This window comes from Xyrauchen texanus, chromosome 31 (genome assembly GCF_025860055.1).
Source record: "Xyrauchen texanus isolate HMW12.3.18 chromosome 31, RBS_HiC_50CHRs, whole genome shotgun sequence".
NCBI lineage: Eukaryota > Metazoa > Chordata > Actinopteri > Cypriniformes > Catostomidae > Xyrauchen > Xyrauchen texanus.
In genome coordinates, this window is record NC_068306.1 from 16,754,657 (window position 1) to 16,774,072 (window position 19,416).

The 19,416-nt window shown below is 34.8% G+C and overlaps 1 protein-coding gene and 2 long non-coding RNA genes across 4 annotated transcripts in view; 2 read left to right on the forward strand and 1 right to left on the reverse strand.

Moving 5' to 3' along the window:
* Nucleotides 1-399: 399 nt before the first annotated feature.
* The window catches only part of LOC127625458 (5-hydroxytryptamine receptor 4-like), a 38,512-nt gene continuing 19,495 nt past the window's right edge, over nucleotides 400-19,416 (forward strand). The window contains exon 1 of the mRNA XM_052100764.1: nucleotides 400-502. Within this exon, the coding sequence (XP_051956724.1) occupies nucleotides 465-502 (38 nt within the window). The 5' untranslated portion in view covers nucleotides 400-464. The remainder of the gene's footprint in view (nucleotides 503-19,416) is intronic.
* LOC127625462 (uncharacterized) lies at nucleotides 5,754-8,384 on the reverse strand. The gene is made up of 3 exons (XR_007968289.1): nucleotides 8,231-8,384; nucleotides 7,752-7,807; nucleotides 5,754-7,345 (listed from the first exon to the last, which is right to left on the reverse strand). It is a non-coding gene; the product is annotated as an uncharacterized LOC127625462 (long non-coding RNA).
* On the forward strand, nucleotides 11,384-15,653 carry LOC127625463 (uncharacterized). Of its 2 annotated transcripts, none has more exons than XR_007968291.1 (5): nucleotides 11,384-11,680; nucleotides 12,051-12,095; nucleotides 12,696-12,854; nucleotides 13,060-13,149; nucleotides 15,120-15,653. It is a non-coding gene; the product is annotated as an uncharacterized LOC127625463 (long non-coding RNA). The 2 variants fall into 2 exon arrangements; XR_007968290.1 differs by having other exon boundaries at nucleotides 15,125-15,653.

Sequence of the window (19,416 nt, forward strand, 5' to 3'; positions counted from 1 at the left end):
TGCCTCAACCTCGATTTTCGCTTTCTAAAGAAAAGGTGGGACGAGTGGAGTTATTATTACTTGATTATTATTTGATGCTCTCAATATTATGCCACACATGCTGTCTATAAAGTGTAATTTGGACTGAACCCAGAATATTCCTTTAATGATCTTACCATCGGATTCCATCAACATAACACGGTACATCCTACACCCATAGCACTTTTTTATAAACACTGGGACGCTAGAAACAAGGAAGTTGAATTCCATTGACATCCAGTAATGTGTGGTCAAACACTGTGTGGCGCTGTTGCTCTTTTGAGGTTTGCTGTATAGACTCGTGAGCATTTGAAAGGCACAGACTAGGCGCCGATTGCAACAGACTATCTTGTGCCTGGTGCAGCTGTGTGTGTGACACAGGGCAGAAAAGATCCCTTCAGTCTCCGACAAGCTGTGATGGAATATGACAGTTCACAGAAACCAATATGGATTCACAAAGACATCTGAAACACGGAGCACCTGGGTGAGTAATGTCTCTCGTTCAACTTAAATATCTTGAAGTGTCAAAATGTGCAACCATAAAGTTCTGTTCATTTTGCATTTAAAAAATATTATTTACTAAGTATTTCATGTATTTTAGCAGTGTTTTATGTATTTTAGCAAAGGGTGACTTTATTTAAATTACACATCGTGCTGACAAGTTATAGTCTATGCATTTTACAATGGGAGGATTGGAGTTCTTTGATTAAATTTGATAAAATCAGAGTACATTTGTTTTAATGTTTAGATTATTGGAGGAATATGTTGCATTTGCCTGCACAGATTGAAGTGATTCGAACAGTCATAAATTCACAATAATTTGTCTGATGGTTGTGCCAAGTCTAAGTTAGTCTACAAACTGTATGCAATATGTATACACATAACATTAAATACATTTTTGTGTTGTGTTGAAGACCCAACATGTGATGTAGTATCATTGTGCTTACAGTAACAGCCAAAGATGAGATTTCCATCATTCTAGACGGATTGGTCCTAATCTAAAACCACTTACATTAACACATTTTCTTTTTTTTTTATTAAGCAGCAAACATTTGAGAATCCATGTTTAGAACAGCAGTTAATATACAAGTAATTACTCAAAAATGATTATATGACTTTATTTTACATTTTTGTGATTGAAACCCATTTGTTTGTGTGTTGTATCTGATTAAACCACAAAAACATTTTTGAAGTTAAATTGAAGATCTCGTTTATATCATCCAAGACTACATAGTCAACACAAGCTTTCAGACAACCATTTCCCAAATATGGGTTTCATGTTTCTGTTCTTGGTGAATATGTCACTCATAACTTGTCTATGAGGCATATGCTTTCTTGTTATCACAGATTGTGCTTTTCCCTCCATGGAAATGCAAATGCAACTCAATTTTGCCTGCTGGTATGAAATTTAAAAAAGAAGATAACCTTTGTGGGAAGGTGTCAAAATTGGTTATTGGAAGATTTGTTGGTATAGCTTATTCTTTTCATTATCCGAGTTCTCAAGTTTTGGTTTGTATATTATAAGAGTAACTGACATATACTGAGAACAACTGAATTGCTATGCCTTCAAGACAGCTGGATGTCCCCACCCTAATATGTGTTTCAGAATGGTGTTGATTTCAGGAAGTAACTGATTTGGCAAGCATGGCCAGATGTTAAATTAGTAGAGCTTTACTGTTTACATATACCGGTATTAAACCAGTTTTTAAACTTGATTTGCTGTTAGGCCTATTTCATTGTATTATATTAAATTAGTCTTTTGTTTATGCATCCAAGTATTTCTTTCCATTATTAAAGGAGCAATATGTAACATTGACAAGCGTTTAAATGGGTACTGCAGTCCAAATGCAAAATATTGGAGAGAGTTGTCTCCCACGCCCCCTCCTCCCCAGACTCGAAGCTCATGTGGGTTGCCAGGTTGAGGACATGCAACAGGAACAAGCAAACTGACAATGGCAAGTGACATGCCTTACACTGTAAGTTGATCAGCTAATGTACACGTTTGCAATGTTTTTATTGTTTGCAAATTATAAACCAGCTCTTGTGGATTTTTTTATAACTCTTGTCAGTGTTAGCTAGATGTATTGCTGACTTCCATGGCTGCAGCACGATGTGTTTGCCCACTAACTTGTCCTAAATCTGGTGTCGAAATACTGTTGGGAAATGGGCATTGGGCGGGAGCACACAAGCCAAAACACAAACAGAAATTCCGGCCCGAAACTGACATTTCCAAGTAGAATATTCTGGCTATAGCATTGTTTTCATAGAGAAGCCTGTATTTTAACTTAGCATGTTTCCTAAATCTCTGATAACATATTGTGATAATTTTAGCTTTAGTACAGTAAATATATTACATATTGCACCTTTAGGTATCCAGGTCATGATACATTATTCTTACTTTGAATGTGCTCTTAAGTATAACACATTCACTTGGAATGTTTTTTCAAAAGTTTTTTACTTTTTCTAGCCTAAATAAAGCAGATGGCTCTCCTGATCCTTCCTGATTTGCCATCTATTTCCAAAAGGCATTTTAAAGGGATAGTTCACCCAAAAATGAAAATTCTCTCATCATTTTCTCACTCTCATGCCATCCCAGATGTGTAAGACTTTCTTCTGCTGAACAAAAATTCAGTTTTTTAGAAGAATATTTCAGATCTGTAGGTCCCCACAATGCAAGTGAATTCACTGTAAAACAAAACCCGTAAAAAAACGGTAAATCTCTGGCAGCAAAGTTTCCAGACGGATTCCGTCAAATAACAGTAAAAAACTGTTTCACAAAATTACATGCAATAAACCGTAAAAATACAGAGAATATTTTACAGTCATAATTCATTAAATTACAGTACATTTCTGTTGATAATTGTTATTAAACTGTAGAAAAACAGATAAATTACGTGAAAATACATTAAAAGCAACTACATTTCAGGTTAATCTCTGTAAATATATGGCTATTTTTAGTTACTTTATGAAGTTACTCTGTCTTTATACAGTAATTTACTTTTAAAATATAGTTTATCTTTGTAAAATAACTAAGAAATAATGTATAAAAACGTTATAAGTATGTGAAAATACATTAAAAACAACTACATTTAAGGTTAATCTCTGTAAAGGTATGGCTTTTTTTAGTTACTTGATGAAGTTGCTCTGTCTTTATACAGTAATTTACAGTTTACTAAAGTTTATTTACTTTGTAAAATAACAGACAAAATGTATAAAAACCCAATAAGTATGTAAAATCAAAGACAAATATCTGTACATATATAGTATTAAGCATTTATTTTACAGATATACATTAAAAAAAATTGATTGGACAATGGAAAAACAGTCATAGTACATTATAATACACCAAAAGTAGCTACATTTAAAATAAAAACAAACTATAATTTGCAACAGCTTTTAAACTATGATGAATGCTTTCAAATGATGCTCAAGTTATAATCATAATCACAACTGGTGACTAGGTTATTGGCTAAACAAACACTACATACCTACCTACCTACCTACCTACCTACATACCTACATACATACCTACATACATATCTATATAGTTTTTAGCATAAGTGAACACACCCATGCTAAAGTTGACTAAAAAGAGGAATAAAAAAAATAATCTTTGGGAAGATTTTGCCTTAAAAAAACGAGGATAACTCCAACCTTTAAGGACACCAATTTTCTTTGTAAATGAATAATGTATCGTAAATATTTCAGTTAAATATTCCAGTTATTTCATGGATCCAGGATACTATGCATCCTGATAAAGTTCCCTTGGCTTTTGGAATTAAAATATCCCCACATCATCACATACCCTTCACCATACCTAGAGATTGGCATGGGGTACTTTCCATAAGATCATCTCTCAATGCTAATCAAACCAGCTATTAGGCTAACTGAAATAAAACCAGGCCAATCTCTAGGTATGGAAAAGGGTATGTGATGATGTGGGGATATTTTAATTCCAAAGGCCAAGAGAACTTAATCAGGATGCATAGTATCCTGGATCCATGAAATAACTGGCCTTTAAAAATATAAATCTGCCTGCCTCTATGGGAATTTAACATAGGGGTGTCCTGACTTATGCACCCTGTATTTAAGGAAGAACATTTATTTATTTACGATACATTATTCATTCACAAAGAAAATTGGTGTCCAATTGGAGTTTTCCTCATTTTTTTTTTTTTAATTAAGCCATTAAGATCAATTTCCAAAAGAAATTCCTCTTTTTTTAGTCAACTTTAGCATGGGTGTGTTCACTTACGCTAAGCACTGTGTGTATATGTAATATAGGCCTATTAGATAGAAAGATAGACAGACAGAGAGATATTGTGTTCTTATTTGATTGTGTGCTATTTTGATGGGAATGTTTTTTTTTGTTTGTTTTGTTTTTAAACCCTACCATGTCAGATGGTGTTAGCTCCACAAGAGCCAGAAGAATAAATGAATAAATAGCTGATACATTTTTTTTTTTTAAAGATAACATACTGACACTGGTATGATTAAACTGTGAGCATCATTTTGCAAAGCTACATTTATCACGGTTTTCAAAGATGTGCATACCTATACAGTACAGTAGGAGAGGGTTTCCTGGCATTAGCAGACAGATGGTGAACTTCTGTTTTTTTTAAAGCAATTACTGAAACATACATATTTTATTGGTCCAGAGTTCAAAATACTTTTTAGCTAAACCAAAAACTAAACTTCTGTCATTAATTACTCTTCCTTATGTCGTTCAGCTTCTGAACACAAATGAAACAAAACCAGTCGTATGACTCAGTTTTTTGAAAATTAGATTTATACATCATCTGAAAGCTGAATCAAGAAGCTAATAAAGAAAAATATTTGTTAGGATATGACAATATTTGGCAGAGATACAACCATTTTAATAGCAGGAATCTGAGGGTGCCAAAAAAAATAAAATATCTAAATATTAAGAAAATTGCCTTTAAAGTTGTTCATTTCTGTTGACGATTTTGCGGCATCCACTCACAAATATATATATATATATATATATATATATTTATATTGTGGTACGAAATTTACAAAATATCATCATGGAACATGATCTTTACTTAATATCCTAAAGATTTTTGGAATAAAAGAAAAATTGATAATTTTGAACCATACAATGTTTTGTTGACTATTGTCACAAATATACCCATGTAACTTATGAATGGTTTTGTGGTGCAGGGTCACAAATGAAGATATTTTTAATGAAATCCAAGAGCTTTCTGCAACTCCATTGACAGCCTAAATAACTGAAATTTTCACGACCCAGAAATGTATGAATACATCATTAAAGTTGATCATGTGACTCCAGTGGTTCAATCTTCATTTTATGAAGCCACGGGAAAAAACTTAATTCAACCATTTCTTCACTTCAGCGTCAGTCGCCGACTTTGTGGCAAGCTTTTTTAATATGTAATCATTCACAGGATATGAATTACATATCCTGTGAATGAATTACATATTACATTTTCAACAAGTGAAAATGTAATTCTTGATATCAAAAATAGTAACAAAAAAAAAATCCATTCTTGATATCAATAATTCATATCCTGTGAATGATTAAATATTATAAAAGCTTGCCACAAAGTCAGCGACTGACGCGGAAGTGAAGAAATGGTCGAATGAAGTTGTTATTTTCTGCCGTGGCTCCATAAATTGAAGATTGAACCACTGGAGTCACATGATCTACTTTAATGATGTATTTACAACATTTCTGGGTCTTGAAAGTTTCAGTTACTTAGGATGTCAAAGGAGGGACAGAAAGCTCTTAGATCTCATTAAAAATATCTTCATTTGTGTTCTGAAGATGAACGAAGGTCTTACAGATTTTGGACCGACATGAGGGAGAGTAATTAATGGCAGAAGTTTCATTTTTGGGTGAATAAGTGGCTACATTCAAAGAAACATTTTCAAGGAATAGTTTACCCAAAAATGAAAATTCTCATATGGATTACTCACCCTCGTGTCATCCAAGATATAGGTTTTTGTTTCTTCAGCAGATCACTTTATTTGATTTTGAGAGAAAAAAAAAAAAATCCAAATCTGCTGATAATTAACTCGTCATCGGAACACAAGGGTGTCTCCTCAAGAAATTAATGCAAGAAATAATAATCCATCTTTTGAATGGTCAAATACTTGGATGCATCAAAATAATCCACACGACTCCAGTCGACAAATAAAAGTCTTCTGAACTGAAACAATAAATTTTTTTGTTGTTCTACAAAACAATACTTGTGACACGGGGCTGAGTGTGCATCACAGAGCGAGGGCAGAAGTAAGCATTTGCAGGTTAAAAGTACATAACTAATGTTTTGTTTGTAAAAATGTTCAATTGTTTCAGTTCAGAAGACTTATCGACTGGAGTCGTGTGGATTATTTTGATGCATCCAAGTATTTGACCATTCAAAAGATGGATTATTATTTCTTGCATTAATTTCAAAAGAACGTCTGTTTTAAATTCTATTCTGATGAAGACAGAAACCCGATTACATCTTGGATGACCTGAGGGTGAGTAAATTATCAGAACATTTTCATTTTTGGGTGAACTATTCTTTTAATATTTGGACTTATGTTATGGCCACTTAACTCCACAACCCAAACTTCAAAAAAGTAGTATGTAACAGTAATTTACTGTTTCAATACCACTTCAGGGGGAGATGCCCAGTCCTGATATTATTAAATCAAATGTATGAGGCTGTACCCAGCAGTGAGTGCAGAGTCACATAAGAAGCCTTAAGACAAAGTAATGAATGTCATCAGACTGTGCTATAGCAATCTTTGCATTCAGACGAGATAAAACTTTAGTCAGGAAAGTAGCAGGGGCTTTGACTGTTTAAAGGAATAGTTCACCCAAAACTTACTGCTGACCTTTATCTAAACAACTGCAGTAAATTGATTCCAGCTTCACTTTCAAAAAGGACAACAAATGTCTATAAAATGACTCCATACAGCTCATGTAGTATAATACAAGTCTTCTGACACCTAGTGATCACTCTATAAGCAGAAAAAAATCAAACAAATGTAATTCTTGTAAATAGATTTAATTTTCATCATATTTACTTAACCAAACTTTGCAAGATGGGGGTCTCACTGTAGCAATACCAAACCTTGCTCAGCCACAGTGGCGCCACAAGTATAAACATACAATTATGAATACAGTATAGATCAAAATTAATATTTTGCTTTAAGAACAATAATATGGTGTCAGAAGAATTGTCCATCTTTGACAATACAGATTTCAGATTAAAAACAGTCCCCTATTTCCACACCTGGGTTGCCATGGTAATCTGCTGTAGATCTCCACAAGCACAGGTTTTTCTATAACCTGAAATCACAAAAGAAAGAAATATTTACATTTAGGATTAGGGCTACCCCTAACCATGAATAACCCTTGCATAATGCACCTTTAAAATTGTAATTGATTAGTTTAAGCATTCTTTACATTTTCCTAACTCTTTATGGAGGAAACACTTAACCTGTTATTAAGGTTGATATTACGGTTTGAACGTGCAATACAGACACAGATTTAACGGTTGTGATATCTCGTTTTCAAATAGAATATTTAAAATAACATTGGTGAATTGATAGGATTCATTTTTTTCTAAAATAACTGTTTACTGTACTCTTATATGAAATGAAATAATGTAATAATCTGACCTGGAGTAATTCAGTTTGTCCAGTAGAAAATTACTAAAACAATTACAAATAAATAAAAAATACTCCTTCCACACCTGGGTTGCCATGGTAATCTGCTGTACATCTCCACAAGCACAGGTTTTTCTATAACCTGAAATCACAAAATGAAATAAATATTTACATTTAGGCTTAGGGCTACCCCTATCCATGAATAACCCTTGCGTGCACCTTCAAAGTGTAATGGATTAGTTTGAGCAATCTTTAAAATGTCCAAACTCATTATGGAGGAAACACTTAACCTGTTATAATGATTGATAGTAAGGTTTGAACATGCAATACAGAATACAGAGATCTGATTTTCAAATAGAATGTTGAAAGTGACATTTTGGTGAATTTACATGATTTTATTTTCCTAAAATAGTTTACTATAACAGATATGAATATGAAACAGGTATAGGTATGAAACCTAATCAGGAAAGGTACTTTTTGACCTGGTGTGTAAGTCTTAACGATCCATCGATCTAGATCTATGCAAATAATGCTACTTTTTTTATTGAATTGAAAACTCTCTTACCTTCGTTCGAAACGCGCCTGAAAACATTTTTTTCCAAAATGCCACTGCAGATCCATGATATCGGATGATGGCTCATCTAAAAGGAATGAATTTAAAACACTCAAAACACCCGCTCTAACCCGTTGAGGAGACGACTCTTTCAACCGTTTGTCATTTTTCAAACTTCTCAAACATGATGTGACCAATCATTTGCTTTTTCAGTTGTTACGACACATTCGACGTTGGCGGTAGTTGTGGGCGGGACTAGAGGACCATAGACTGTAGAGGACACGGAATTGGCGGCAAATTTGAATCTGCTTCGCACACACACACACACACACACACACACACACACACACACACACACACACACACACACACACACACACACACACACACACACACACAGCAATATGCATCTGAATAAAGTGTGCTGTTGAATAAAAGTCTGAATGTTAAATAGATTTATGGAGTTGAAATTACAATTTTCATTATTCTGTGGAAATATTTTGATCTTTGTCAAAATGCACAAATCAAAAGTACAACAAAAGGCAACAAAAGTTACACACATATATATTATTATTATATTATTATATATATTATTATTATGTATTACACACTTTATTTTACCTTAATTTGTTCTTATTTGATCACCACTTGAACATAGGTAGGTTTTGTCAAAAATACAACATTCTGTACAAAAAGCTTAGAAAAATGCATTTTGAACTACATTCTCCAAACTCCTTCCCGTTTGTGCTTATCACGTCTACGTTCGCAGATGCTTGTTTCTCTGATCTGGAAGTCTCGTACTCAGAACATGCGCAAGGGCTTTCCCTACCGAATGCCACCTGAAACACAGAAAATTCTGTGTTTGGCGAGGAAAGAGTTAATGAAATCTAAGAGCTTTCTGTCCCTCCTTTGACATCCTAAGTAACTGAAACTTTCAAGACCCAGAAATGTGGTAAATACATCATTAAAGTTGATCACGTGACTCCAGTGGTTCAATCTTCATTTTATGAAGCCACAGGAAAAAACTTAATTCAATAATTTCTTTACTTCAGCGTGTATCTTCATATGTCTTCATTTGTGTTCTGAAGATGAACAAAGGTCTTACGGATTTGGAACGACATGAGGGAGAGTAATTAATGGCAGAAGTTGGGTGAACTATGCTTTTAAGCAGCTTTCTCTCAACAAACATTTTACTGTCAGTGTAAATGAGGTATGATATTTGATCACTGCAGAAGTTATTACTCCACCACCTGCATGATGTCATTAATGACAGTTTTATGTTGTTGAACCTACATGGGTTGAACGATAGATGTGCCACAGTTGCTATTGTTATTGGAAATAGTTGTGACTAGTTAGTTAATTTCTCCAACGATGTGGGTTGAGCAATGAGTTACGCCGTTGTACGTGATGTGCACAGAGCAGTAAATCAAGTATTATGTCCCTCTCCTCTATTGTCATTCTTCTTCTTTGAACTTTACACAGAAAGATCTGCTATGCACACTGCTCTGTGCTGCTTTCTGCATGTATGGGGGAGTAAATTAAGCTAAGTTAGTGTGCATGTGTCAAATCTGTCTGCATGCACAGTCAAATGGAGTAGCCTATACTTTGGTACAGGGTTCGACTGGACGCATACGCTGAGCCTTCACGGCAAACTTTATTATACTTTGGGCTTCAGACATTACTTATTTCAGTAAGTTTGAACCTAGTCTTATAAGGCAGATGTTTTAGCTTGTACATATTGCTAATCTTTCTAATAAACCGTCTGTACTAGATGCCATTTTTTTTCTCACAAGTTGTTATGTTCTTTACAGACCCAAGGAGGATTATGTGCATGGGTTGGCCTGTTGGCCTGTGGCCGGCAGCGGCAGAGTTTCCAGATAAAATCTCTGGAATCTCAAGTCTCACACACTGTAAAAAGTAATCGCTGAATCTACTTAATAAAAGCTTGTAAACCTAACTAATTCTGGCAAATTTGTTGATTTTACTTGATTAAACTGTGTTATGTCAACGATCAGCTGAATGCAACAGTTAAACTAAACAACTTAAGTAAAACGTACTGAAGAGCATCGAGTGAGTTGGACTAAAAGCCGGTTCACACTAACTGTACGTTCACACCAGAAGCGGCGAGAGTGTCAAAATTCGCTCTGGCTGCCCTGCCTTCGACGCTCAAGGATGCTCGTGGACGCTCTGACGTAGTTGAAATAGGCGGCAACGTTTGTTCAAAATGCTTTGTTTTGTGAACTATATTTAAAGGGGGCGCAATTTAAACATCCAGACATGTCGACCATTTACTTTTTGCCAACCTATCACAAGTAGCGTATATCCTCATGAACTCTTTAAAATGTGAACATAATTAATCGATCGATGACAGAAAGTAATTAAAATTATAGTTGTTTGTTATCAAAATAAAATACATTTGTAATAACCGGTAACCGTACGTTCACACCAGAGGCGGCGAGAGCGTCAAATCGACCGGAAGTCATTCATTTTCAATGACAGCCAGCGTTTCTCGGCGGCGAGAAGCAGCGCGGGGCGAGTCTTGGGCGCCGTGGGCATCAGATGGAAGTTCAAGTGCAGTCAACATTATGGTAATGAGCTGTGACGCGGTTCGGCAGCAACCTACTGGAATATAGAAGTGCTCCGCTGTAGCGAAGTCTAGAGAACATAACCGTATAAATTTGGTTCCCACCAAACATTCGTTCCGAAGATAAAATGGAGAAACAAATTATTGCCGTGACGGGATTCCCTGTAATATATGACCAAGACCACAGTTATTATTACAAATGTATTTTATTTTGATAACAAACAACTATATTTTAATTACTTTCTGCCATCGATCGATTTCTTATTTTCACATTTTAAAGAGTTCATGAGGATATACGCTACTTGTGATAGGGCGGCAAAAAGTAAATGGTCCACATGTCTGGATGTTTAAATTGCGGCCCCTTTAAATATAGTTCACAAAACAAAGCATTTTGAACAAACGTTGTCACCTATTTCAACTACGTCAGAGCGTCCACGAGCGTTGAAGGCACGGCAGCCAGAGCGAATTTTGACGCTCTCGCCGCTTCTGGTGTGAACGTACGGTAACAAGTATCCAGAGCAAAAACTTGGCACAAAGAACATTACAGATGTACACAAAAGGTGTGCTAATGATTCAAATTTTTTAGCTGCTGCTACTACAATCCAATATAATTTTTATTTTATGAGCTGCTGTTTCTACAAATACTTAATATGATAAGTCCATCATATATATAATCAGTTTCATATTCATATTTATTGGGTTTCGAAGATTTAATTCCAGGATGAAAATATAAATATGTTTTCTACTATTCCTCTTGTGTTTTCAACGCATTTTCGGCGCATGCGCTGTATCATTCAGTACACCGCGGGCGCGGGAAGACGATGAACTTCACTTCTCTCACATCATGTGCGACTGCGACGTTGTTGCAACGACATTAGGTATGTTGGTGACCTAATTATACACTACTCACAGTGCATTTTATCTTTGTATAAACCAAATCGAAACGATGTATTTTGCTCTTTGTAGCGAGAAAGGGAAATGCAAATATAATGAGTTTTAATCAAGAGTATTACTGGCTAACCGTCAGCTGAGAGCATTGGCTTACTAGATACGTTACAAACGTCTTTACTGACTTTTTTTATGCAGTTTATATTTTTGTTTAGTTATAGTTATGTATGGTTTATTGTTAATGATATGTAACGTGTTGCGTGCGCTCCCAAGAACGTTCTAACATTCTGTCTGTACTTGTAGCCTATGCACAATTATATCTTGATTAACAAATAAATAATATATATTTTTACTTTACAGTTGGTGTATGCTTATTTTGAGGACCTACACCCAAGGAGTGGAAGTGTAAGTTCTGCTTGTATTCTTGTGAAAAGAGGGATAAACTTTTGAAACACTACCGATTAAAACATGGAAGCTACACGATTAATACTCCAATTCCATGTCTCCAGACAGATTGTCCATGTTAATTTAATTCACTTAGGGCGCACTTAAAAACACCCCATTGATATTAAACTGCGTACATTGCAATTTTGAGGAGCCCTGCACAAAATCCATTTTCTTGTCTCATTTGCGGCAGCACCTAAAAAAATATGAAATGGTGCAGTGCCCATACAAAGATTGCAATTTTGAGAGCAATGTTTACTCAACATTTAATGCCCATATATGTAGAGAGCATAGAACACTTAATCAAAGGTAGTTAAAGTCTGACATTGCCCTGCATGTTTTAACTCAAGTGTAGGTAAGTAAAAATTAATGTTGTCTTGTATTACATTGTTATTCACTCTAAACTGTTGCCATGCATTGTTTGAATGAATAATTTTCGTAGTAGTGAAAAGCTATGAAACTTGACTTGATAATCAAATTTCTAGGATTGATGTTAAATTCTTACTTATACATTTCATTGCCAAAGTTATTGCCTAATTTCACAGTCACTTTTCTTTTTAGATTTTGGCAGAGTTTGGCTGTATATCTGGCAAAAATCTGCAAACCGAATTCTTTCAAGAACTGGACAGATTCACTCCACACTTCATTGATATTTTCAAGGCCAAAGGGGGAGACATTAGTTGTAAACCTAAGAGGATATTGCAACAGATTGAAAATGAAGTAAGCATCTCAGCCACGCACCTTTTTATTTTTGTGTTTTATTTTGGTAAAAGATCCATTGCTTTTGCTGTTCTTTGCTCTCTGTTGTGTTCGCTATGAGTTCTATTATCATTCATATATATATATATATATATATATATATATATATATATATATATATATATATATATATATATATATATATCATTTTTTCATTATTTTACAGAAATCCAATATCAATGGAAGAAGAACAGCTGTTCTACATGGCCTTCCACTTCTTGGAGAGGACCCCACAGATTTTTACAAGACATGTTCTGTAAGTAGTTTTTCCTGTGATGTTCTTGTTATTCAATGTAATGCAAATAGTTCTTAAAGGGGTCATGATATGGTTTTTTTTATTGTATTATTATGTTCCCTTAGGTGCAATTATAGTATTAATATATTTTTTTTTAAGAAAAACTTTTAAAATCTAGTGATTTATGACCTTTTCCCACCCTGTTTCTCATCCTCTGATTCAAACAGTCTGTTTTGGGGGCGTTTTCCATTTAAGACTTCAGTGTTAACGCCCACTGTTATGATTGGCTAACGTCAGTGCCTATGTATCAATTATTGACGCCCCAGCCAGAACAATATGCAAGTAAACTAAGTAAAAACACTGTGATTATTCATAATGAATGAAATTGCGCTTTAAAAAGTAGTTTAAAGTTTAAAATAGATTACTTACAGTTTAGCGTCGTCGTTGTTCCCAGAATAGTCGGCACGGACTTATCTTTGAGCAACAGTTTTCTGGCAAAGCCAGCATCATATTGAGATTTGTTCTCAAAACAGTCATCCTTAAAATGTACAGAACAAACGCTTAAGTTAACACTGCCGTGACTGGGACGTCCGCAAAAAATAAACTGCATCCATTTTTCCCTGACGTCTGGATCTTTCGGCAGCTTATTCAGAGGTTTTGTTTGACCACAGCCAGGAACAGCACATCTGTGTGGCATCGTAATTTTCCTGTGCACAAGTAGTCTCTGTCAGAGCTCGCTGTCCATCGACTGAACACTTGTGAGGCGACGGCGATACTGAAATGAGCGTAGTCTTGCGCTTAAAGCGTAGTTATCTTGTGCTGGAGGCGGTCATATGCAAACGCTGTTACGTCACTTCTAACCGACACGTCACTTCTAACCATGAATCCAGAACGAGCTGTATTTTGAGCTTGATTAAATAAATGATTCGTTTAGAATGGGGAGGCCGTCTTAAAATATTAAACTTGCAGGACGTTTTAATGATACAAAGACCTCTTATATACCAAAAGATCAAGGCAAATTTGGTTTCTCATGTCATGACCCCTTTAAACCAATCTTGAGATCTGGCTAGTGAAGTTATGAAGGAAGGAAAAACAGACAGGACACTAAAACAATGTAAGGAAAAAATAATGGAAAGACAACAAAAGGGAGTTAATAAAGATAGAAAGAAGGTTAGAGAATTAAAGATGAAGGAAGAACAAGGGAAAGACCAAAAAAGGAGGAAAGAAAGAAGAGTCAGAAAGGACAGGCAGAACAGAAAGGTAAGAACGTGAAAGAAAAAGACAGATGGGCATAAAGGAGTTTAAAAAGAAATAAAGACATTGGAAATAGAGAAAAAAAAATACGTGAGTGATTGGTGGTTGAAAATAAAGCAATAAGCCCCGTGAAGCCGTGGTTTACAGTGAATTTAGAACAGATAATGGGCATGGTTAGGCACGGAGCGGAGTAAAACTCACTTAGCTGTTCTAAATTCACTGTAAATCACGGCTTCACAGGGCTTATTGTCCATAAAAATATACATTTTAACATTTATTTTATTCATAAAATAAACACACGGCAACAAAAAAAAATATATGATATTGATAAATGTATTCTTCCGCCAAGCAATGTAGTTCTTCAGAAAAAATTCAACAAAGTGGTTGCCAAGTGACACAGATGCAGCAACAAAGACACAATGCTTAAAGATTGGGTTGATTATTAACATTTATTTGGATATCGGCATTAATTTAGCAACACACAGATGCAGTGGTGCAGTATTACTGATGTAATTTATAAAGGCTTCCAATGCGGCTCAACCAATTAGAATCAAGGACCGGAACTATCCGTTTTATAACCACTAATTTATGACATGGCCTGTGTGAGTGCTCTCTGGTACTGGTTTTCTGATCAGTCTTTATGAAATCACACAGAACAAAATATGTTAGTCAGTATTTAATATTTTTTTCACAAAAATGCTTAATATCTTTTCATATGCCACTCCACCCCTGGAAAGGGAAGACGATGAAGAGAAATCAGGCATTTCAATCGGCATACTGACAGTTATTCCTGAGGACTCTCAAGCTGTACCATACTCACTGCATCTTGACGCCACATCCACTGCAATCATTTTGGAAGGTACCATTGTAGTGGATAACGTGGACAATCTTCCCTAAGCCATGTGTCTGCTCTTTGGGCTCATTTATGCCCTGTATTTAGAGGATCTTCCAGCACTGAAGAACACCTTTGATTTTGTTCAAAGGGCGATTTTGTCAATTGGGCACAAGTCTCTCAAACCTAAAATACAATCCCTGAAATTTCTGTCTGATGCAGTAGCATTATTGGGGTATGATGGAGCATTTTTCAGTGTAATTGTTCATGATTGACCATTATTGAGTTAAAAAATGGCATATCACCACTGAAATATATATTTTGTTTCCTGTTGAAAAACTGAAAGTTTGCTTAATGTTTTTGGGGTTAGTTTGCCCAAAAATTTAATTATCCCATAATTTGCTCACCATCAAGCCAAGAGCAAACACAATCAGAGTATATTAAAAAATATCATGGCTCTTCCCAGCTTTATAATGGGAGTGAATGGTACCCCAGATTTTGAAGCCCAAAAAGCGCATCCTTCCATAAAAAAGTAATCCATACGGCTCCAGGGGTTAATAAAGGTCTTCTGAAGTGAAGCGATGCATTTTTGTAAGAAAAATATCTATATTTATAACTAAAACTATAATCGCTGGCTTCCGGTAACACCATCTCTGCGCTCACAAGAGAATCGAAGTTCGACGTAGAGCGTAGCGTAAGCTCGGTGAGAAGTGACAAATGTGGAAGCGCAGAGGATAGAGAAAGCCAGTGATTATTGTTTATAAAATTATAAATATGGATATTTTGCTTCACTTCAAAAGGCCTTTACTAACCCCCTGGAGCTGTATGGATTACTTTTTGATGGATGTGCTTTTTTGGGCTTCAAAATCTAAGGTACCATTCACTCCCATTATAAAGCTTGGAAGAGCCCATATATATATTTTTAATATACTCCGATTGTGTTTGACTGAAAGAAGAAAGTCACATACACCTAGGATGGCTTGAGGGTGAGTAAATGATGGGATAATTTTCATTTTTGGGTGAACTAACCCTTAAAGTGGTTGATTATAGACCAGACTTTACACATTTTAAGAAAACTAAGAAACTTGTATACCGAGTCTTCCATTTTATCCATTTCTGCATTTCACCAATTCTTTGTAGAAAAAGGTTAGATTAAAAAGGCAGTGCATTCAGCCACTTATGGCCAGACGAAGATTTACAAAATGTCAGAAAAAGGGCATTGAACTTATGTATGTATGTGTGTATTTAAATATATATATATATATATATATATATATATATATATATATATATATATATATATATATATATATCATTTTATTTCCTGTGTGCAGTATATGCACTTTTTTCCATTTTAATGTTGTTGTGAAAGCATATTTGAAAAAGTAATAACTAAGTAAAATTGTCTTATGGAACTAATAAATGGCCTTGTGTTGTCCCAACAATCTGATGTCTGTCTTTTTATTACACCTTGCTTTAGAAATTTAAGGCAATCAGTTTCCAAAAGTTTTTCTAGTAATGTGAACAACTAGACTTGTTGAGATAACTGGTTTTATTCAGTTTAGTGTACTTTGGTGTTAGTAAGCTCAACTCAAATCTCTTTGGTAGGCTGAACTAATATAACTTGTCAAATTGAGTTAGCAATACTCAAGGTTTCTGGTAAATTATACAAACACACAAGTTACCTCTACTAAATTATAGTAAGCTTTATCAACTAAAAAATGATTAACTAATTTGCTTGTTAATTTTGAGACAATTAGTTTCCACAGGTTTTCTAAGTAAACTCAACTCATTACATTTTACAGTGCAGACTTATAAAAAGTCCACTGGCACTATTCTATATCCTCTTCTTGTCGTTTAAAACACATCTATTCTTTTCTTATCGCTTCCTCACTAACAGGTTGTAATGTAAAAATTCCAAGGTCTTATTCGTTTTAGAATTCTACATTACATGTTAGCACAGTAAATGAGATGATCTGTTCAAAAATGTCCATCACTTTTGATGCTGACGTAATAAAATGTTTTATGTAATAATGAATAAAATGTGTTATAAATATGGAGTTGTCTAATTTCTGATGATATTGTAGGCATTAAAATCATTTTAGGAACCATAGACCACAAAAAGTTAAGCTCTGAATTTTGATCCAGGAAACATGGACATAATAAAACCCTAAATAAACCACATTTTAATTTGTAATGACAATTTATAAAAAAATTAAAATATAGCTGCAAGCAGCGCAAAAGCATTTGAATTTTGCTATAATGTGCTTAATCACTGGCCGAATATGAACACAGACATCGCACCCTGAAAGTAATTCCCGGGAGGGAGCATTATGAAAAACACTTTAAATTTTATTTATGTAATTTTACATTAATTTCTGTCATGAACAGGAAAATAATCTATAGAACATTAACAGTTATTTTATGTAAAACTACATGTTTAATCTGTAAAAATATTATGAATTGCCTTTAAAAAACAGAATTTTGATGTAATTGCTAATTACAATGAATTACTGTCATTTTAATGGTAAAACTTTAAATTACAGCAAATATCTGTAAAACAACAGCATTTTACTGTTTAATGAAAAAAGGGGGAAATTCTGTAAAAAAATACAGAACATTACCTGTAAAATAACATTTTTTTTTTAACAGTGTGGGTACCAACATTTGAATCTCTAAAAAGCACATAAAGGCTGCAGAAAAGTAATCCATATGACTCCAGTGGTTAAATCAATTACTTTTGAAGTAGTACAATAGGTGTGGGTGAGAAACAAATCAATATTTAAATAATTGTTGGCTAGAAATGTATCTCCCTGTTCAGGAGTGGTTGATATGCGTGAATAATGTGAATCACCAAAAACACAATAATAATGTGAAAGTTAAAGTGGAGATTGACTGAGCAGGGAAGAGAATTCATTGTAAAAAAGGACTTCAATTTTGATCTATTTCTCACCCACACCTATCATTGCTTCAGAAGATATCGATTTAAACACTTGAGTCATAATGATTACTTTTATGCTGTTTTTGGAGCTTAAAAATGTTGGTACCCATTCACTTGCATTGTATGGATATACAGAGCTGAAATATTCTTCTAAAAATCTTTGTGTTCAGCAGATGAAAGAAAGTCATACATATCTGGGATGGCATGAGGGTGAGTAAATGATGAAAGAATTACGGTAACATTTTGGTTGAACTATTCCTTTACAGATTCTGAGTTGGAAAAGTGAGTTGATTTGAGTAAGGAAAGAGTTGTACTTGGTCTGTTACCACCATAGAAATTTAGAGGTACGCATCCCCCCCCTGACATTTGGTTCCACCTTGAATATTTGGTTACATCCTTGTACTAGCCGTCTTTTTAAGGCATTTAGCTTATAAAAAGGAATGACCTGATTTCAGTAGCCCCAGGTTCTTAATAAGGACAGGTCTGTATGCTTCAAACTCAATCACTTAACTATGTTTAAAATGACTTGAGCTGGAGTGAATAGCGTGTCCATACTTATTATGAGACAAGATTAGTGAAAGTTAGTGTTGTCACATGACATCAGGTTTTGAACGTGCTTCTGCTCAAGCTCAATCTTTTACACTCCCCTGATAAACTGCACCTACTACAAGTCTTGTGAAAATCAGCTGTGAAAAAGTTTTTTTTTTTTCAGTGTGCTTAATACAGGGCTGTGATCATGTAGCTCATTTAAATACAAACTAAAGCAACGAACACAGGAAAGAAGCATCCAAGCTGTCTCTCTAATGCCCATTTGAGCCCCCCAGCTGGGCAAACACATCAGACGCTTCCACTGTTTACACTGCAAGAGCTCTTTCCACTTCTGCGTGAATTATGGCTTGAGTGCCTCAAGCACTGGGTGCGATTTGGCCACAGAGCTGAGTATTAACAGTGTGATGATGAAGTTCATGAACTTTGAGTTGTCATTTTCCTCTATTGAACTTGCCTTCAATCCTTAGTGTGTTTTAAGGGTACAATATGACATATGACTTCAATTTAGGTAAAAACAAAATGCAGATTAGGAGTATGCATAAATTAGTTATTGAGGGCCTGTAACCAAGGAAAAAATAAGGTGAGACGACTGACCACTCACTTTAACTATATGTATACTTTAATGGGAGAAATGCATAGTAACGTTAATATTGTGGCTGTAGTTCTGCCTTACAGTTAAAAGAGCAAATTGCTTTTTTAATAGAGGCATTAC